Genomic DNA, 22,611 nt, shown 5'->3' with positions numbered 1-22,611 from the left:
GAGAGATCACTGTTCCAGTAATAGAGATTTTTAATAGCTCTCTAGAAAGAAGAAAAGTACTGGAGGAGCATGGGAATACACATTTAAGCACAATCTTTAAGAAAGGGACACAGGGGAAGCCAGGAACATATAACAAACCATTTTGACCTTGGTATTAAACAATATACTATAAGCATTAATTAAAGATACTACTATTATTAAACTACTAGTCTTATTTCTAGAATTTTTCATGAAAAAGGATCCCAAAACACATACACACACACACACAAATCACTTCATCCACCATGGAAGTGTAGCCCTTTCCAGGGTGGAATGCAGTGGTTCCTTAACAGTACAGAACACTGCAGATGCATTTAGGACAGGAAGTTAAGAATAGCAACATGTGTATTTGCAGTTGCAGAGGGAATTTAGGTATTAGAATATGGCCATGACACTTAGAATAGCACCTGTAACTCTTGCAAAAAGTGCCATAGGATTTTTAATTACATTGAACTGGAATCTAAGCCAAACAACAGCATCTCCAAGTCCAACACTTGACCACCAAATAGGGTGTAGGATAAATGTGAAATTATAGAATTTGAGTTAGCTTAAGTTTGGCTAAGGAAATATGTGTGTGGTAAAGAAAGACCCTGACTAGCAAGTAGAAGGAAGGCCTTGAAAATAATAAAAGTCATAAAGCCAGAAGAAATGAAGCAGGGAGGATGACTTGTTCAAAGAATAACTAATGAAATAAGGGAAGATTTCTAAATAGGAGACATCTGACTGATAGAGGTGACTGCAGATGGTTTTAAATAAGACAAAGAAAATCTGTCTTAAAATGGGCCAACATGGACCTTCCAACCTCACATACCAGTGTTGAAGCCTATGTGAATCCAGGTGCAATGGAAAAACTGTTGGGCAGGAAGTAGGAGGGAAGGAAAGGCCTTGGGAAGAAAAGAGGCTGTTAATCTTATCTGGATTAAAACTGGTAATAAGAGTAAACTGTCTCAGGTTAGTTTTTAGATGAAATCAGTACTTGGCTGTGACATCATTTGTTTGCTGAGGAGTATAAAGAAGTAGACTCTTAAAAAGTTCATTGCCAATAACTCCCTGACCACATTGGAGCCAATCAATATGTGTCTGAGCAACCCGGGGTTTAGCCCATATGAGTAAATGTTTATCAATGTTTTGTTACTGTTTGGATGTACTAAATTGCTTATTATTTAGGCTTTTTAAGGCATGTTTAGAGCAATTGTACAAGTACCATTTGGCCTTTGGATTTAATAAAGGAATTTATAAATAAATTAGTGTTTGCGGTTTCCCATATTAATAATTTCAAATATTATTAATAATTCCAATATAGGCATTGGTTCAGTGCTGGCTCAGAGGGATGAGTGCCACCTCCTGAATCGCAATCACTACTTCCTGCAACATCACGGCTTTCCTTGGAGCTCTCCCGTCATATTTACTAAGACGAAGCATACTTAGCAAATGAAATATAAGACCTCATCCTGACAAATACATAATTGAGAAATTTTCAGTTCTCTTTCAAAATGATTTTAACATGATACCTCATAGTATATTAATATTAGTGTGTACAGATTAGCAATAATAAAATAGAAGACACTCCTCTTGAAATAATAGGGAACTGTTCAGCTGATGGAGGGCAGAACATAATGGTAGACCACTATACAGAGGGGAAAAGCAACTTGTAAAGAGCTACAGTGATCAGTATCGTACACAATACTTTTTGGGTCAAATTTCCAAAAGAGCATCTATGGATTAGATTCTGCCACTCTTACTTATATCAAGTGAGCAGATCTCCTGGACTATTTGTGGAGGAAGGTACTACATGTAGTTAGTTAGAGTGGTGGAATCCGGCCCAAAGACTGAACTTGCAATTTTGAACCCTTACCATTCACACCCAAAATGTTGAAATTGCAAACCACTTGCAGGTGCTAACAAAAGGATGCGGACTTCTAACTACATAATTGTGCCAGCAATTTAGGCAAACGTCTATATTATTTGCACCTGCAAGTGATTAAAACTGCAAAGGCAAATAACTGGCACACAGTTTTAGCAGCCTATTTGAAAAGTAAGCCCTTCAATAACAAATGACTCACAGGAACAAAGTACAAACAAGTTACTTTGGGGGTGACATCAAACTGAATGAGCAAATGCAGGATGTTCAGGAAGAGAATTAGAAAGAATTGCAGTATAACACAGGAATATGAGCAGATCAATGGCCCATATATTAAATGTATTAAATAAAACTGGAAAACCATGGGATAACCAGGGAGAATATAATAAGAGTTGACTGTAACTTTTCAGTGGATACCTATCTGAATATTCCACTTAGAGTAAGAAAGATGTGTATATTGAGAAAATGTAAAGCCAAAACAAAATCTCTTCACTTCTTTGTAATAGACCTTCATCTCACCATCTAGAGAGTTTTGGCTTTGATTATATACAGACTATCTACTCTGTCTAATTTAGAATGGAAGCTCTAAACTCTTGGGGCAGAGATCACATCTTACTCTAGGTTTTGTACACACTAACAATGCTCAGTAAATAATATACTTATAGTAAAGTTAGTAACGGAATGCATGTTCTGATTAACTGATATACATGTTATGGGGTACCTGATTAAAAGATCTCCATAAAAAGTGTCAAGCAGAGACAATCTCATTCAAAGAATCTGACAAGGGATGACTACAGCAATTCTATCCACATGGTCATTGAGTGGATTGTGAATAGTAAGCGTCCTTTTGCCCAGATGGAGACTTGCACAGACACCAGCTCCAATGGACACTGGCTATAATCAGACCTACTCAAGTTCCTTTGTGTTATGGAGCAGCTGGATAAAAGGGGATGTTAATGCTCAAGCCCACCTGAGCTAATTTTGAGAAAAATGAGGATCGTGTGACTTTGTGATGAGGGGTATAGCAGATATGGATCCAGGGGAGAGACATGATACTGCAGTGGTTTATTGAAAGCTGGAAACCCAGGGCCAGAAAAGGAAGCTGCTTTTATTTACAGCCTGGACACAATGGCACCTTATCTGCAATTTCCATAAGCGAAGTTGCCTGTGTGTAGTTTTGCTGTTGATTTGGCTATGTCTGTTCAAGGTAAACAGGGCTTGTTTGCATACTATAAGACAGTGGTCCCCAAACTGGCCCAGGCTCCCTAGGGGAGCACAGAGGAATGTTTGGGGTAGGGGCATGTGGTGGGGCCCGGGCCAGCTGCTATGGGTGGCAGGGAGGAAGCAACATGCTTCCAGCCACGCTCTGCCCCCAGACCAGCTCTGCTCCCATCCTCGCTCCTCCCACAATCCCGTTCAGCCCCCAGTCCTGCTCCACCTCCAGGTCAGATCTGCCGCCAGTCCCAATCCACTCCCAACCCCGCTCCACCCCCAAGCCCCAGTTCTGCTCCACCCCCAACCCAACTCTACCCTCACTCTCTCTCTGCCCCAGACCAGCTCCACCTCTAGCCCCAGCTCCTCCCCCATCCCCAGTTCCACCCCCAGCTCCACCTTCAGCCCACGCTCTGCTGCTGAAAAAGCCTTGGCTGTGCAATAATGGAGGGGGGCGCAGCCACATTCTGTTAATGGTAAGGCGGGGTAGGCGGTGACTGGAAAAGTTTGCACACCACTGCTGTAAATAAATAACTTACACTAGGAGATATCCTAAATCTTTGCATCATTAGCTTCTCTTCCTGACATGCTCCAAAGATCCAAATCTGCTGCTACTAGTCAGCAAAGGGCCGACAATATAACATATTTAAAATTGCTATGTTGTTCATATTGCCATAATATGTCAGTCATAAAACTATCATAATTAGAGCCTGATGGGCCCGATTCCCCAATCAGTTTCATTCCAGTGTAATTCCACTGATTTCAGTGTAGTTATGCCAGCAAAAAACTGCTGTAACATAGTAGAGATTCAGGGCTTCGCTCAAAAAAAAAAAGCAGAGGAAATATTGGAAAATATACTCTAAGTAGAACCATTGAATGCAAGCCAGTAGACATTACTTTAACATTATGAGAGGGATTTGTTAAACTGAGTTTAGACTGCTGTATCTAATATGAGGGCATCAAAGAGATAGAAAAGGGTCTAGAAAAGGGCAACATGATTTAGGAGGATTAATTAATACAGAATGGTTGGAAAAATGAGGATAGCACTTGCTACTAAACTGACCTTTTGGAAAATATACGATTGAAATCTTCAAGTAGCTATATAAGGATTCTTTAAATAAGCTCTAAAATCAAATGGAGAACCCCAGGACTTGAGGTCATGGACTGAAAAGTTGAAACAAGGGAGGTAAAATGCTTTCATGCAGAGGACAGTGAACTTCTGAAAGCCTCCATCAAAGACAGATGTAAAAGGAGCTACAATAGACATGTTCAAAAAAGAACTGAATGGTTACTTAACATTAAAGACTATTACAGGAGTGCAGTGGGGAGAGACAGTGCTTAGGTATGTACCTTTCAGGCCATAACAATTCAGTATTTTGCTAACTATTGAAATTTTATCATGCACCTTGTGTTAACTGGTGTTTTTCTTAAAGTCCCAGCTGCTAGGGTCCAGTGATTACATGAGAAACTGAGTTATCATTTTTAAAAAAGTCTCTAGCTCCTGTAATCGTGGCCAAAAAAAGCTTGAAAGGTGATCAAAGTGCATCATAGTGTCTCAAAAACACCTGTCAGGGATGGTCTAGATAATACTTAGTCCTGCCATGAGTGCAGGGGACTGGACTAGATGAGCTACCAAGGTCTCTTCCAATCCTACATGTCTATGAAAAAAAACAGAGAATCCAAACTGTATTATTTTTTTTAATCTAATGATTTTGGGGGCCTATCTTGTGGTTTTTGATATGTGGGATTGGCAATACTGTTTGATCTCAGGTAATCAGTGAGAGTCATTATAGTCCCCATCCTGCAAGCACTCTGCATGTGGAACTCTTCTTTACTTCAAAGGGAGTTACCTGCATGGATGACTTGTAAACTCAAACCCTAGAGGTCAACATTATTTGTCAGTTTTGCCCACTGTATATATTTAAAAGTATTGCAGCCAGTTTTGTTTGAAAGACTAAATTGATGTTAAGTATCAGAGGGGTAGCCGTGTTAGTCTGGTTCTGTAAAAGCAACAAAGAATCCTGTGGCACCTTATAGACTAACAGACGTTTTGCAGCATGAGCTTTCGTGGGTGAATACCCACTTCTTGCTTAAATTGATGTTGACATCTTAACATGTTTAGGAAGGTGGAAGAGGCATATCTGATAGTATTAAAATGGAAGAAAACAAAACTAGAAGTCACAGCTCTGTAAATGTTTGTCTTTTCTCTCCATGTACTATACATCATCATTCCAAACTCAACACTGTTCAGAGTAACTCTATTATCAGAGTTTTAAAATCGTCGCCCTCACTAGTTTAGACTCCCAGCAATAGCAGATGAATTTAAGATGAAGTATAACTTACATTTTGTTCATTCAGTCTGCATATGAGATAAGTTTTTTCAACATTTATAGTTGTGTGATCATAATGCCACAAATTGCCCAAATTATTTTCAGATCAGGTAGCTGCTATTAGTTCACCTAGCTGCTATTTCACATGAAATTTTCAGCGGACTCTCAACAATTGTTCCCCAAAAGCTGTAATTTCCCCACTATCTGGCAAGTGATAAATACAAACATTATGGCATGGAGCCATTTCAGTCATGACTCCTCTTCTACTTCTTTATAATTTCCTCTGTCATTTTATTTCCTTGATTTGAACTGATACTGTAAAACATACCTGAAAACATACCAGGCAAATATTGTATGCAAAAATTATGCTGGGATTTTAAGTATTGCAGGTTTAGGCCCCAATGCACTACTCATAGGCATAAAGTGATTAATGCATAAATGTTTTCAAGATCAGGGCTATAGACTGATATGAAAGTTGCCCACTAACTGTAGCTGTGGCCACAATACTCACTGTAACCATTATGTTTATAATCTCTTTCTTGGCAGCACCATCACTGCTGGCGGGACTTCTGGAAATGATGTTAAAGCAGTAAAGAACCAATATTTCTAACACTGTAATACAATGGTATCAAAAGATGCTAGAAAATAAATATATTGCATTTCTCAAGGGGTTTGTTACAAAATGACACCAGAGAATATAGGAATTCCCATACTGCCTCAAACAAAAAGTGCTCTATGTAGTCAGATATATCAAGTGAATATATCTGACTACATAAAATATCTTGATATATCTGATAATAGCCACAGTCAGATGCATCAAGTGAATGCAAAAACCCCAGACACACCTCTATAATATACATATGTATGCAACGTGGAAGACAATTTCTTACCAATCTCAGCTATTGATCACCTTGTGCCATGACACATGTTGATTGATACCCATGATAATTTTATCTTAACTTATGTAAGGGAAAATGCTAGTCTTTGTACCACAAAGGAAACCTTTCAATCAGGAAAAAGTGCAGGTATTAATTTACTTACTGTAGGTCAATGGATGCCTGCCTCAGACGGAATTTTTCCATAGATACTTGGAACATCTCTAGTGGTAAGATGGTGATAAACATTTGACAGTGATAAAAGTAATAACATTTGGACTTTTAATACTTTTGGTCACCTTTTGTACCATCTTATGATGGATGTGGTCCACTGACAACACTAGGACCACATAAAGTCAGCCATTTTTGACCTGGTGCTTTAATAGACTGGACATATTATTAGGAGACTTTTCTAATGCTGCTCTCTGTAGCTGCTCATAAATTTCTCAAAACAATTTTTTCCCTGATTTCCCTCAGTCCAAAAGTGAATTTTTTTAAAGTTTGAGCCAAATTAGTTCAACCATTTTTGATGTATTCAAGCATGGACAAAATAGATTTTTCCCCTTTATGTTCACATTACACAGCTTGCACTTAGATCATTTGAAAACAAATAAAAACATTGGCATTTCTTGTGCTGTGTAGCTCTTTCAGATCAAAAGCTTAAGCCATGTTTGAAAAAAAATCAGTTCTGCAGTCATGAGTATTTAAAGTAAAATTGTGAGCACGTACAGAATTTTCTTGTCTTCTAGTTTATTTTCTTCTTCCTTTTTTTTCTTTGTTTTTTTTTTCCTTGACACAATTCAGGCCACATTTGTCAGTTTTAAGCATCCGTCACTTTAATAACTATTGAATGGATTTTCTTTGTTTGTTTAGTGTGACCAGATGTCTGATATTAGGGACTTTTGTCTTATATAGCAACTATTACTCCCTCTCTCCCCTCCTGATTTTTCATACTTGCTATCTGGTCACCCTAGTCACTACGGGATCAAACCAAGTCAAGTCTGAGGAACGCTGATTCAGTAGGTGTAAAATGATGAACACTGGAAGTCAGCAAGACTGTCCTGAACTGCAGGGAAGGAGTTCCAAGTGTAATGGGAGTGACATGAAAGAGGCACTCAGACATGAGGGCTGGTAGGTCGGGAAGTAGGGAAAAAATAAAACCTGAAGAGTAGAGGCAAAGGCAGAGTTATGCAGAACCTTGAAAGGTGAGAAGTCTGAATTTGACATGGTAGATGAAGGGAAGCCAGTGAAGGCTAAACAGAGATGAAAGCATCACTCTGAGCAGGAAGATTATTTTAGTGCCAGCATTTTGAACTGACTGGCCTCATGTAAGGAGACAAGCAGGAGGAAAAGTTGTCAAAGTCAGAAACAGAAGGAGATGAAAGAAGAGATTTTAGAGATGATGTAAGGAAGAACTGACAGTAACTGGTAGCAGTTACCCCTGGATTTGAGGGAAGGAATTGGGCAGGCAGAAGGTGGCAAGGGAAAGAGGAATCAAAATCAACTCTAAGGTTTCAAGTCTGTGTTGGGAGGATAATGGAGTTTTTAATGGAGAAAGCAGGGAGAGGACACCGTTTAGAGGGAAAAGATGAGTAATAAGATCAGTGGCAAAGAACAGAAATAAAAAATGCAATGCCTCCTGAATTGAGATTATAAAAATACTTTTCCATTTTGGTTAATGTTCTTGGAAAATTATTATTATTTTTTAATGAAGTGAATTTAGTGCTGGGGAAAGGTACCAGACTGATTTGAAAGCACTGGAGACAAATTATAAAATTGTATCAGGTTGTTGTTAGGTAATATGCAGCACATTATTTGTTTTGTTGGGTAAATGACTTGATATGTGGTTTGTCCAGTACTTGTAGGCAATTACCCTTGTAAATGGGAAAAGCAAATGGCTAGAGTTTCATTTTCTCGTTATGGAGAAATAGAAAATCCTTGGGTAGCCCTGCTGAGTTTATATTGATATTCAATTTAAATGAACCCAAAATCAGTAGTTAATTTGTAGCTATAAACTTAAAAAATTATGAAATTTCTAAAACCCATATTATGAATATTTTTTACTTGCTGCATACATCTTAACAAAGATGATGTCCCTTCAAAGACGACAACAGCAATAGTGTATCACCACTTCTAACAGGGCTGAACTAATGCCCTGTTTTGAGCATATTCTCAACAATATACACAGTAGACATGATTCTCCACTACCTTGCACCTTGTGTAGCCATTTACAACTGGCCAGAGTGAGTGTACATACAGGGCTGGCTCCAGCTTTTTTGCCACCCCAAGCGGCAAAGAAAAAAACAAACAAAAACGATTGAGCTGCCGCCAAAGTGCTGCCAAAAAGGATGAGAGGGAGTGAAGGACCCGCCACTGAATTGCCGCCCCAACAATGGACGGACTGATGCCCCTTTCTATTGGCCACCCCAGGCACCTGCTTCCTTCACTGGTGCCTGGAGCCGGCCCTGTGTACATATCAGAATGGCAGTATTTCACACTTCCTTGGCACAGTTGTAAATGACTGCCCAGTAGAGAATTGTATCAGAGGGGTAGCCGTGTTAGTCTGGATCTGTAAAAGCAGATTCACAACAGAAAATTCACCCACGAAAGCTCATGCTCCAAAATGTCTGTTAGTCTATAAGGTGCCACAGGACTCTTTGCTGCTTTTACAGTAGAGAATTGGGTCCTGAGAGTCAAATTAATACTCCAATACGTCTGTTAGTCTATAAGGTGCCACAGGAGTCTTTGCTGCTTTTACAAAGTTATACCTAACGCAACTCCACTAATGTCAGGCATTCACTTTCCTATTGCAACAATGGGTGGCATTTTTGTCACTAGGGGTTCCCTAGAGTGATACTGCGGCTCATAAGAATACTCAGTTCTAGCTGTTCAATCCTAATTTATGTAACACCTTTATCAGTGAGGGTGTTACTTAAATTGCACACTATTCTGGAGAATGGGGGAAAGAGCAGGGGGTTGAGGGGAAATGAGTGTGTACCTCTGTCCTCAATATTTTGATGGTCTGTGCTGTGTAGTAGGTCAAAACAGATGATCTAATAGTTCTTTCTGGCTTTAAAATCTATGAAAAAATGTTCTCAGTTCCAATCCGGATTGCTTTTGGGGGAAATGACATACCTCCTAAAGGTATCAGTTTGTTTACATCTTTTGGAATTAGTTGATTGTCACTGACAAAGTGTGGGATGACCCTTCTGCATTCCTACGATCTCATCTCAAATACAATTTGCCTGAACTATAACCTACATAAGGTCTAGTTCAGGGGCCTATGATACCAGATCATAGATGCACCATCATCCTGTTAATATCAAAGGAATTCTATAAAGAAGTGATACATTAAATGATTTTTCCAGCTCCCTGTGCCATTATAAAAGCCCAGAAATTTGTTTCTTTGTTCTTTTTAATTGTTGTATGTGTTTTTTCTGCTCCACTTATAAAGATTCATGGTGTCTACAGAAATGTGGATAACCTCTAATGTCCTTCAAAAGAGCCGTCCTAAAGTTATACATTGTCATTTTAAAGAGAAATTTAAAGTTATACATTGTCATTTTAAATCAATTCAAATCTGGTTTGAGCAACAACTACTCATTGCCAGATCCTGGGCTGCAGCTACAAAGCATTTTGTGCAACTTAGAAATGTGTGACATCGACCTTATTTCAAGCTATCTTGGTGTTCCCCGCTCCTCGGTCAATGTGTGCCTTTTGGTTGCTTTAAGTAACACTAGTTGACAGTGTTTTAGGGGGCAGTTGCAGCAGCCAAGCACCACAGGAGGATAGGGATAAATTGACCCCTCTGGGAGAGAATGGGTTTTGTCAGAACTACCACATTGGCTCTGTGCTGGGAGGGATTGTCTTGTGGCTGGTTACACTGGCTTTTAGCTTTGCACTGTGGGGGTGGGTATGAACAGCTCACAAAGCAACCCAGGATACGGCCCTTCAGGTTTAATAAAAATTTGTTATAATGTAGGCAACACATACTTGACAAAAGCTCCTTTTCAGATATCCCAATTGCTACTTCTGTCCAGGTGTCTCCATCATCCTGATCTTCAGCTAGCCAGCAGTCTACAGCCAGACAAATCTCCCTGTCAGAGGTAGGGGCCATTCTTTCAAGTCTCACCTCCTCTAGGTACCAGCTAGGGTCATTGCCACTGTTGTCATGACCAATGCGGATTTTATACAGTTGCCCAAGACCTTTGAGATTAATCTGTAACAGCAAAAACAGAAGGAGAGTCTGTTATAACATTGCCTTGTATTAGTTTATCTTGTACCGATAACTGTGCTTATAAATTGAGCACACAATTAATGTGTGGCCGTGGGTTTGTGCCTCTTGGAAAATGAGGCCTTACCCAATACTGAACGAGACTGTGAGAGTGGTAACACATGTCAAGCAGTATCTGTCACAATCAGGGTACAGACACCCAAGGGGAGAATAGGGGGTTTGAACCCCAAAGAGTAAGAAAGACCCTGATTGTCACGGTACCTAATTGCACAAGTAAGTTAATTGACTGCAGTGGTGTATGGTATTTTCAGAATGAATAAGGGGATCGGACAATCTGGTCCACTTTTTAGGTCTCCAGAGACCCTCTTTTTGTGGCTGAGGATTCAAAGTTTCTTTTTCAAAATAAAACTATATAAATATTTAAATAAAAAGGCATTTGCCTATCACTGCTGCATCAGAAGGTACATTTTGCAAGGCACTTTGTTGGCAGGACACTTTTAACTATTTCTACAACTCATCAGTCTTCAGTGGACCCTTTTATCTTAATATTTTATTTTCATGTGCTTTGGTGTCAGGGTTAGCTGTTTCTGCTGTGCTGACACCCACAATGTAGCGAATTTAAACAGTAAAACACAACCATTATGCCTCACAAAATATTGCAATATTGAAATAAGAGCCACTTTGTCTGGGGCTGCAGGAGAAGTTTGCTGAGCAATGCAGAAGGCAGCAACCTAAACATAAAAAGCAGGGTTAAGCACTTTATAGTCTCTTATCTTCCCTGATGGCTGTGACAGCTGTTGATATGGAGAAAAATCACAGAGAACTGTCTGACAGAAAAATACCTGGTTTTCTTTCCCCGTCATACCAAACTGATAGTGTTCAGCATAAAGGCTGGTTAGGGCAAACCAGTTAAGATAAACATAATCCTATTAGTCGGAATCACTAAAAATGATGAGGGCTACGGTTTATCTTAAAGGCGCAGCCAGCGCAACAGAGGACTGTGTAATGGTCCACTACCCCAGCGCTCCCAGAAGCATTATTCATCAGGCAGACATAATACCCTCCAGGAGTATAATGGGATGGTTGCCACTTCACTATCTCTTCACAGGATGCAGGTTGTGCTTCCTCCCTTAGGGTGACCAGACGTCCCGATAAAATCGGGACCATCCCGATATTTGGGTGGTTGTCCTGTGTCCCGATCGACCTTTGGTCGGGACACAATTTGTCCTGATATTTCGCTCCGCCGGCAGCACTCGGCTTTTTTTTTTTGGTCCCGATATTTTCATTTCATCTGGTCACCCTATCCTCCCTACATGGGGACAGCTATGTGGATCTGGGTGGAGTAGGGTCATGTCCCTTTCACTCTCCGTCTTGAGAGCTTTGAACTGTCAGTGACACTAGGTTGGCATACCCTGGTGCTTCCTGGGCACAAAGACTACAGTTGTGCTTGGACACAGCTCTGGGGCTCAAGGATGGGGGAAAGATTCCTGAATCCTCTTCCACCTCTCTTGTATTACAGAGCCAAGCCAGGCACAATTAAAGTCATATTTGGCTTCTATGACATTCTGACATGTGCGGCAATGGCTTATGTATGACACTAAATCTATACACCTGGCTGAAGTTAGCAGTGTGCCCACATTAGCATCATATGTTTTACCTGCAGCAGAGAGCTATGGCATTTGAAAGTGGGTGGCCAAAACTGACACAGATATGGGATATGGTGCTGATACTGAGAGCCAGTGGATGGCAGCAGGCAAAGATCACACAATCTGATGTGTGGAAGTGCAGGGTTTAAAGTGAGCTGGGTCTAACAAGGTTGCAAACCTTTAATCCAGCCTCTAAAATGTAGACTCCTAAGGTGAGGGAGTATTATAAACATATTTAACAAAATATCTGAGCTCTGACATTTTGTTGTGAAGTATGTAAATTGCATTGTTGCTCAGGGACAGACCTAGCACTTTCTGGAGAACGTTTTAAGTCCTGGGCAATGCCTGTTACCTGTGGTGCAGTATTATTAGAGGGAATAAAACAGATTCAATCCTACAGCTCTGATACCAGGCTTGAACTCTGGATCATCTCCTGCATCAAGCTCTGAGGCAGGTGTGAGCTCCATCTCTAAACATGATACTCCCATGACTCTCATTCTCCTCACTGGAGGTGCCTTTGGAGTTGAAGTCACTGATACCAAACCACTAAAAAGCCCATCACTGATACATTTTTTAAACAACTGAAGCAGTGAACTGACTGTGAACCAGTTGGAACTGTTATTGAGAAAGAATGCAATAGCTATTATTGCTATCTTTGTGTAAGGCCCCAGAAGAACGAAGCCATGTCTTTGTTACTGATGTTTAACTTTATCTATAGTGCTATTCATATCCCAGAATCAATGTTAAATTGAGAGTTTTGTTCAAAAGGAAGGTTAACGTGGGAGACAGAGTTCCAAACTGGACCAATGTGGGAAGCTGTATATTGTGATTCCATTAGGGCAGACCAATAGCACAATGGGGTAGGGAGGACTGGGAAGAATGGGTGGGGACAGCACAGGAAAGCTGACCAAGGGAAAGAAAAATGGCCAATGTGAAAGTGAGACTAGTAAGGGAGCAGGGAAATGATGGGGCCTTCATCTTAGATGGGGGTACGGGACTCTTCCCCGTTACTGGATAAGCATCTGGTCAGACAGACAAGATGAAAAGGTGGTTCAAGGCAAATGAAGGTTGGGAAGAGCTCTATGCAGAAAGGAGAGCCCAGGGCTGTCATAAGCATAAGGTGAAGATCCTGGAAGTGACTGTTTCAGTCTGATTCCACTGAAGTTCTGTTTAGCTTCTCAAATGAATGTTTCTGCTCAGATGTGCTGGAAGTAGGGGTGCTGGGGGTGTAGCAGGACCCCCTGGCCTGAAGTGATTTCCATCATATACAGGGTTTACAGCTTTGTTCAGTTGCTTTCAGCAATTATAAAAATTGTTCCAGCACCCCTGTTTCTGTGACTTTGTAGTACTCGCAGAACTCCCTGACATTCCGAGTGTAACATAAGGGGGCACAACTTAACTGAAGTCAAATTGCATCCACACATGCCAACTGTGAATTTGACCTGTAGAGTTAAAAAGCAAACAAATGGATTTGATTTGACAAAACAGCAGAGAACATCTCTATCCAATCTATTCAGAAAGCACTGGAGGTGTTTGAATTGTTGTATGCAGGACCTAATAAACACATACAGCATGTTTCTAAAATCAAGTTTCTAAAACGGAAAGGTTTTTTAAAGAGTAAAAGTCATGTAAAATACAGAGCAGTGTCACTTTAAAAATGTGATTAATATTCTTTTCACATTCAATGAGTGGATTATTAAAGTTAATTCTTGTGCCAAGAAATTCATGTTCATTTTTGCCGGAAACTAAGGCAGGAATGCTAATGACAGACAGCAAATCAGGTATGTATGATGTTCTGAAAGGACATACAAAAACTTTACAAGTTTAGTCCATCTGTTGTAGTTTGAGGTGGGATCAATTTATCTTGCTGTTAGATCAGATCTCACATTGGTCTCACAGCAGTACTGACTTACTAAAATGTTGCTGTTTGCCAACTGGAATGCTGTCAAACATATGTCAGATTTAGCTCTTGCAGTGCAATGCAGATGAAAATGCTCTCACAATCACACTGTACTGCTAACAATTGTTTTTTTCCATCTTAAGGACTGCATCTTGAAGTTGTTCCTTCATTTCCAAGGTTGACTAAATCATCTTGAACTACTGCACAAATCAAATGCAAACTGGCATTTACAAATCTACTTTGACGCCCAGAACATTTTGTAAGTTGTTGTAGAGCAAAGTTGACTTGTTTCCCTAGTAACTAAAATGCTCATAAAAACTCTTCTAGTCTCTTTCTGTTATGGTACAATGGCTGCAAAAGTAACAATCAGTTTTATGTGGCGCTTGTCTTTCTGGCATAGCTGCAATAAAGGGTCTCAGGGAGCAGAAAGGATGGATCTTGTGGTTAAAGCCCAAGACTTTAAAAAAGGGAAGAAGGAGGATCTGGGGAACTACAGGCCAGTCAGCTTCACCTCAGTCCCTGGAAAAATCATGGAGCAGGTCCTCAAGGAATCAATTTTGACGCACTTCGTGGAGAGGAAACTGAGCAGAAACAGTCAACATGGATTCACCAAGGGCAAGTCATGCCTGACTAACCTAATTGCCTTCTATGAGGAGATAACCTGCTCTGTGGATGAGGGGAAAGCAGTGAACGTGTTATTCCTTGACTTGAGCAAAGCTTTTGATACGGTCTCCCACAGTATTCTTGCCAGCAAGTTAAAGAAGTATGGGCTGGATGAATGGACTACAAGGTGGATAGAAAGCTGGCTTGATCATCAGGCTCAACAGGTAGTGATCAATGGCTCCATGTTTAGTTGTCAGCTGGTACCAAGCGGTGTGCCCCAAGGGTCAGTCCTGGGGCCGGTTTGGTTCAATATCTTCATTAATGACCTGGAGGATGGTGTGGATTGCACCCTCAGCAAGTTTGCAGATGACACTAAACTGGGAGGAGTGGTAGATACGCTGGAGGGTAGGGATAGGATACAGAGGGACCTAGACAAATTAGAGGATTGCGCCATAAGAAATCTGATGATGTTCAACAAGGAAAGTGCAGAGTCTTGCACTTAGGATGGAAGAATCCCATGCACTGCTACAGACTAGGGACCGAGTGGCTAGGCAGCAGTTCTGCAGAAAAGGACCTAGGGGTTACAGTGGACGAAAAGCTGGATATGAGTCAACAGTGTGTCCTTGTTGCCAAGAAGGCTAATGGCATTTTGGGCTATATAAGTAGGGGTAGAGCCAGCTTTAGGAACTGCAGGGCCCGATTCGAATACCTGGCAGCGGTCCGGGTCTTCAGCGGCACTTCGGCGGTGGGGGGTCCTTCACTCGCTCCAGACCCCCTGCCGCCGAAGACCTGGAGCAAGTGAAGGACCCTCTGCCGCCGAAGTGTGGCTAAAGACCCGGACTGCCACAAGGTATGTAAAAAAAAATTTAAATTAAAAAGGTGCCCAAGGTGCAGGGTCCTCTTAGGCGCAGGGCCCGATTCCAGGGAATCGGGAGAATCAGCCTAAAGCCAGCCCTGAGTAGCAGCATTGCCAGCAGACTGAGGCATGTGATCGTTCCCTTCTATTCTGGAGATCTGTGTCCAGTTTTGGGCCCCATACTACAAGAAGGATGTGGAAATACTGGAAAGAGTCCAGCGGATGGCAACAAAAATGGTTAGGGGTCTGGAGCACTTGACTTACGAAGAGAGACTGAGGGAATTGGGGTTACTTAGTCTGCAGAAGAGAAGAATGAGGGGGGATTTGATAGCTGCTTTCAACTACCTGAAAGGGGGTTCCAAAGAGGATGGATCTAGACTGTTCTCAGTGGTACCAGATGACACAACAAGGAGTAATGGTCTCAAGTTGCAGTGGGGGAGGTTTAGGTTGGATATTAGGAAAAACTTTTTCACTAGGAGGGTGGTGAAGCACTGGAATGGGTTACCTAGGGAGGTGGTGGGATCTCCTTCCTTAGAGGTTTTTAAGGTCAGGCTTGACAAAGCCCTGGCTGGGATGATTTAGTTGAGGATTGGTCCTGCTTTGAGCAGGGGGTTGGACTAGATGACCTCCTGAGGTCCCTTCCAACCCTGATATTCTATGATTCTATGACTTGGAGATAGACACCCAGGGTTCTATTCCTAGTTCCAGTCTAGACTTTCTTAGCAACAATTCCCAACCCCTCATGCCTTGGTTTCCCAACTGAGCAGGCTAATAATACTTACCAACCTCACATGGATACTGTGACACTTTCTTCATACACTTTGAGATTCTCAGGGGGAAGGCACAATGCAAGCACAAGGTATTCTTATCTGTTAATATTAAATATGCAGCTTGTTTGAATTTCACTCGGGCCAAGTCTGATTTTCACATAGTTTGAATGACAGAATAGGAATAATGGATGGTTGCTCTCTCATTTGACTTCTGCAAAGCAAGTGTTATTGCTCAGGGATAATGTGACATCATTTACAGGTTTCTAGTCTCCATCTGACATGTACATAGCACCCCTGTTGACACCAATGGCCTGGCATTGGTGATTTAGGCAGTAGGGTTGGCAAAATAACTGAGCAGAACCAAATCATTATACAGGTTCAAAAGCCCCTTGGTTAAACGGTACTAAAAATGTGATTGCAAGCCCTCTCTTCTTGTGATATCTCCAGTCTGGATTATAGTAGAGTTTGGATTTGGATCTAGAGCAAAATTTCCCTGCAATTTAGTAAGTAAGGATTTTTGTTTGTTTGTACGTATCTGGGATTTTGGTGTGGCCCATAATAGCCAAGTATGGATCTAGATCAAGATCTAAACTTTCACAAAGATCAAGGGTGCTCAGATCTGGGGTTAGAGGTTCTACTTTCTGGGCTAAATATCCTGAACCAATCAGATCCTCCAAACTTTATAGGGATTGTCTATCAGTAGTTACCATAACAGGTGCCACGGAATCTCCCCCCATAGAGTAATGTCAAAGCATCTAAGTCTTTATCTAGAGATCATGTATTTATTTCAATTTTGAAACATTCTTAAGCATAGACTGCCAATTGTGTGGATTTGTGCCAAGCTGTGTGATGAGTGCTGAAGGTGACAGGAAGTTTAACCTTATGCAGTCACTGCTCTTGCAAGACATACCATAAGCACTTACCAACCTTAACAACATCGCTGTCAGTTCAATGACAATAGAAATCCATTCTCTTTATAATATTTTTCTTCAGCATTACATGTAATAAATGCATTTACTCATCCATCAGTGTCAACATTCATTACATTTTAACAATATTTTTAGTACAACTATGTACTATGCATGGAAATGATGGACAGGACTTCTGCACAGTTCCAAATGACCAAATTTTCAAATATAAGTGCTTCATTTGCACCTACAATATAATACATGTGCAAATGGCTAATGGATGTATGCAAGTACAAAATCTGCATACATAATTCATTTTTGTTCCATACAAATGCAAATTTCTCTTGTTAGTGACTTGTATTACTCTTGGGCCAAATTCTGTTCCCATTGAAGTCAATGGAAGCTTTGCCATTGCCTCAGCGTGAGTAGCTTTGGCCCTATATTTCTGATAGTGAAACTTACTGAAATTGCTTATACCTGAAAACTTGACCCTAAACCTTACCTGAGACCTTACTTTATGAATAAAGGTTAATTTATCCTAAGAGGATTCAAGGATGTCATTTATCAAATACTATACCTTTTATGTTTTAAAAGGATCTACATGGTTACTGTACACAAGTAGTATTCTCACTGAAGTCACTTGGACCTGTTCTCATTTAGCTGAGGGCAGAACTGATTCCATAACATTTAAGCAACTGAAAGCGAAATTAACTAACTCTCATTTCAACAGGAACATGTTCAGTAGCAAGGTACTTCAATATAAGGATGAATGGACAGTGCATGTGAAGATTCCTTTTGGATAGGAAAGCCATGTTCAGCCTCTCCGATCTACTCTTTGGTGAGGAGAAGGATAAGACTACAGAAAGTTCTCTGTAATTAAATACAGGCATTTTGCAAAGAGTTAGCACAGGACAACATTCGGATGAGTCAGCACTCCAGGACAAATTCATCCCTTGTATAACTCCACTGAAGTCCCAGTTCCTAATACAACTAATAGAGTCTATGATCGACAGGCAGCTGATGAATTTCCCATAAGGCTACATCATCAACAGAATGGCAGAGAAGTCATATGTAATGGCAGGATTCCCAAAAGTAATAGAAATCATTGACTGTGGTAATTTACCTTCTGTGGCACCTGCAGATAATGAAGAAATCTATGGGAACAGAAAACATTTTCACATTGTGAGCATGCAGCTGGTATGCAATGCCAGAAATATTATAGCTATACCAGCAGAGTACCAAGGGTCCAGCCATGATACTTATATTTTCCATTTGTCTGAACTCAGCCAGATTCTTGAATTGTGGCTAATGAACTTGGCATAGATACACATTAATCTTAGAATTAGGACATGTTGCTTGTACTCCCAGAGAGACTCAGGGGTCTCTGAGCAGAAGGTAATATGGACATATGAGGAATGGGCTGAATCATCACATAGGGATCAATTTGTAAAATTTTTCCATGTTCATACAAATCTTGTTCCTAGAATTAGGTCAGATAACAGATACTTAGAATAACTGTCACCATATTGCAGCCGCACATTTCAGCATTGTCTGGTTTCCTCTTGCTGCCCTCCCATCCTTTATCCAGCCTGTCATTAATCCAAGAGAATTCACATTCATTTGCTCCCTGTATAGGCTATCAGTATCCAGATTTCCATCCACCAGAAATGGACAGACACTATTCATTATCCAACAAACTAGAAAGAGTGTCTCTCTAGTACTCTCTATACATTGGCTATGGCAAGGGCAGGCATTTTGATTCCTCCAAATACAGCCAATAGAAGAAAGTTGTCTCAAGAATGATACTACTGGAAATACTGTTTTGATTTTAACCTACGATGAGTCATGCTGATATTGAAGGGGGTGTCCAAGGAATTAGTTTGGTATCCAATACTATGACATTGGTCATTGGGCAGACGCTCAGCCCCAGCACACCAGTTCTGGGGATGTTTCCCCTTAAGGCTTGGGTTTGGGAATTCTGGGAAGTAGAGTTCACCGGAAGGAGTATATCACCAGGAAGGGGACTAAAGGATCATGAGATGACTCTGGAAGAAGTAGCTGGAGGTCAATATGTGGGAATAGCAGGATTAGGGCTCTCCACAGTGGCTAAACAGGCGGCCTGTGAACATTGCCTGAGAGGACCTTACCTGAAAGAGTAGATAAGATAGGCTGTAGAGAAGCCTAGAAGAGGTCAGGCCAGGTAGGATAACATACACAACTCTACCTATTCTTTCAGCACATATGACCATGCCACGGCCATCAACATAGCCCAATGCTTGGACAAGATCATCTTGTGGCTTAAGAAAAGCTGGTTGAAGCTGAACTTGAGAAAGACAGAGGTGATGTTGGTGGGCAGAGAAATATATTTTGCATCTTGGCTGCAAACTCTTCAATCTCCTTTGGTTGAAGGCATACACCCACAGTTGGTCAATTCAGTCCATAATTTGGGAGCACTCATGGATTCCTCACTGATGCTAAGATCTCACATAGCAGCACCTGCAAGTAATGCTTTCTATCATCTCCAGTTTGCTAGTAGACTGCATCCAATCCTGGCCTCAGTTATACATACCTTTGTCACCTCCCATCTTGACTACAGCAATGCAATATATCTGGACATGAAGCCATCAGCCCTTAGGAAACTCCAGCTATCACTGAACACTGCTGTGCATTTCCTCAGCAACAAAGGCTATCACAAGTACTTCAAAACTGCCTTCCACTCTGCAATGGAATGCTAAACTGTATTATAACATGTGTAACATACCTTACCTGAACTGGTTAACAGTCATACCTGTAAGTGCATTAAAGTATCTTAAAGACAACACATCTCTTGTATCTCTCTCCACGATGGAAGCTCTGTAGCCAGTCCAAATCTGGTACAGAAGGCTGACCTGCTAGTAGCAGCCCTGCAATCTACCATGCACAAGGAGTGCATGACGTGGTGTCAGAAGTAAAGGTAGCCTAACTAGTGCCAGAGGAGAACAGAAACAGAAGGGGACAGTAACAAAGGTTGCAAACCAAAGAAAAGAAAAAAGCAATAAAGGTTGTAGGATCAATCTCATCAACGTGCCCCTCTTCAATGCTCCAGAGACCTTCACTTTGACAGACTTTCAGAATGGACACACTGGAAGCAGCATTTTGCATTTCTGTTGAAACTCCATTAGGAAACTGGAGAAATACAGGTATTGTATTTAATTTTCATGCTATGGGGAAGCAGGTAGGGCATATCTTTAAATCCTTTGCCTTTACCGACAACAATCACAATGATGACTGTGGAAGAGTTCTGGCTATTTTTGATACATATTTCATATGTCAGAGAAATGTGGTTTATGAAAGGGCATGTTTTCACAAAGAATTCAAGAACCAGGGGAATCTGTTGAAGCTTTTATAAGAACTGTGATTGGGGACTATAAAATTTGAAAATATGAGAGATACTGGTTAATGGGTTTACAGACAAAAGTATTTCAAAGTAGCTAAAATTAAAGACAGGTTTAACCCAACACTCAGCAACCCAGATAACAAAGCAGACTGAGCTACTAAAGCAGCAAAAGAAAAGATCAGAGCAACTTGAAAAACCTTAAAAAACAGAAACTAGTTTAGAAGTAGTAAACAGACATAGGATGATTGCTAAAAGTAATTATAATAAAACCCCTGAGGCATTGAGGGACAAATCCCAGGCTAACTGCAAAACCTTTCAGACTAAATACACAAGAAGTGGAAAAATTCATAGTCCAAGAGATGAGTGTTGAGCCAAAGGTGCAAGAAGTAGTAAATGCACAAAATATGGACATTTTGCTATTTGCCGCACTAAGGCAGTCAGGGTACTTATTACTGCAGATAATCAAGAACCATTGTTTCTGGGATCTATTATATGGGATGAAGGAGAGCCTGCCGGAGAGTTAAACTGAATATTCATGGAAAGCCTATTGACTTTAAAATTGATTCAGGAGCTGAGTCATATCAGAACTGACATATAATTATCTTCAATGCCTCCCAGAGCTGAAGTCACTTGACACAGTCCCAACTATCTACGGAAGTATTCTGAACTGCATGGGCCAGTTCACCACAGGCACTAATTACAAAGACAAAAGCTTTGCATTCAGAGTATATGTGATCAAAGGATCAAAGTCCACCAACATTCTCAGCCACAGAGTAATAGCCATTATTAGCCTACTGAGAATAGTGGAAGAAATCAAATGGAATATTTGGTGATACTGGACTTTTTAATAACCCTACAAATAATACAAATACAATACAAATAACCTTAACAGGCAATATAACTCTCAGGATTCCTATCCCTTTGCTTCATAAAGTGGATGCCTAGTAAAAGAGAAAGGAACAGATTATGCCAATTATTGGCATAATTGAGAAAATCTCTGAGCCAACAACATGGTTCTGGTTATAATGAAAAATGGAAAAATACAAACCTGTATCAATCTTAAAAGGCCTAATGAAACAGCCGTGAGAGAAAAATATATCCTCCCAACACTGGATAAATTCCTTCCCAACACGAAAGGAGCTACAGTATACTCCATGCTGGATGCCTCGAGAGCATTCTGGCACCAAAGAGACTGCTAAACTGACTACATTTATCACACCTTTTGGAAGATTTTGCTTTCAAAGATTACCTTTTGGAATTACCAGTGTGCCTGAAATTTTCCAAAGAAAGATGGGAGAGCTGTTAATGAACACAAATAGAGTTTAGTTTTCATAGATGATATTTTGATATATGGGTCATTGATGGAAGAACACAACATAACCCTCAACAAAGTTCTGAGCTTAATCAGTCAGTGAACTTCCTCTGGGATTGGTTTTAGGACTAATCTTATTTTAATATTTTTATTAATGACCTTGGCATAAAAAGTGGGAGTGTGCTACTAAAACTTGTGGATGACACAAATTTAGAAGCTATTGCTAATATGGAAGAGGACCAGAATATCATATAAGCAGATCTGGACAACTTTGAAAACTGGAGTAATAGAAATGGGATGAAATGTAAAAGTGCAAGGTCATGCACTTGGGGACTAACGACAAGAATTTTTGCTATAAGCTGGGGACTTATCAGTGGAAATGACAGAGGAGGAGAAAGACCTGGGTATATTGGTTGATCACAGGATGACTATGATCCACCAATGTGATGTGGCCGTGAAAAAGGCTAATGTAGTCCTAGGATGCATGAGGCAAGGTATTTCCAATAGAGATAGAGAAGTGTTAGTACAATTATACAAGGTACCGATGAGACCTCATCTGGAATAGTATGTGCAATTCTCATGTTTAAGAAAGATTCATTCAAACTGGAACAGGTGCAGAGAAGGGCAACGAGGGTGATGGAATTGAATGGAAAACCTAACTTATGAGAGGAGAGTCAAAGAGCTTGACT

At 40.6% G+C, this 22,611-nt stretch overlaps 1 protein-coding gene across 11 annotated transcripts in view; it reads right to left on the bottom strand.

Moving 5' to 3' along the window:
* RP1 (RP1 axonemal microtubule associated) overlaps positions 1-22,611 on the bottom strand; it is a 314,354-nt gene that overhangs the window by 130,201 nt on the left and 161,542 nt on the right. For all 11 annotated transcript variants that reach the window (XM_039527284.1, XM_039527282.1, XM_039527283.1 and 8 more), the window contains one exon: positions 10,311-10,536. In XM_039527284.1, coding sequence (XP_039383218.1) covers positions 10,311-10,536 — 226 coding nt within the window. The remainder of the gene's footprint in view (positions 1-10,310; positions 10,537-22,611) is intronic.

Source organism: Mauremys reevesii, linkage group 2, assembly GCF_016161935.1.
Source record: "Mauremys reevesii isolate NIE-2019 linkage group 2, ASM1616193v1, whole genome shotgun sequence".
NCBI classification, from domain to species: Eukaryota; Metazoa; Chordata; order Testudines; family Geoemydidae; genus Mauremys; species Mauremys reevesii.
Note: the sequence above shows the minus strand (reverse complement) of the source record. Positions and strands in the feature narration are given on the sequence as shown.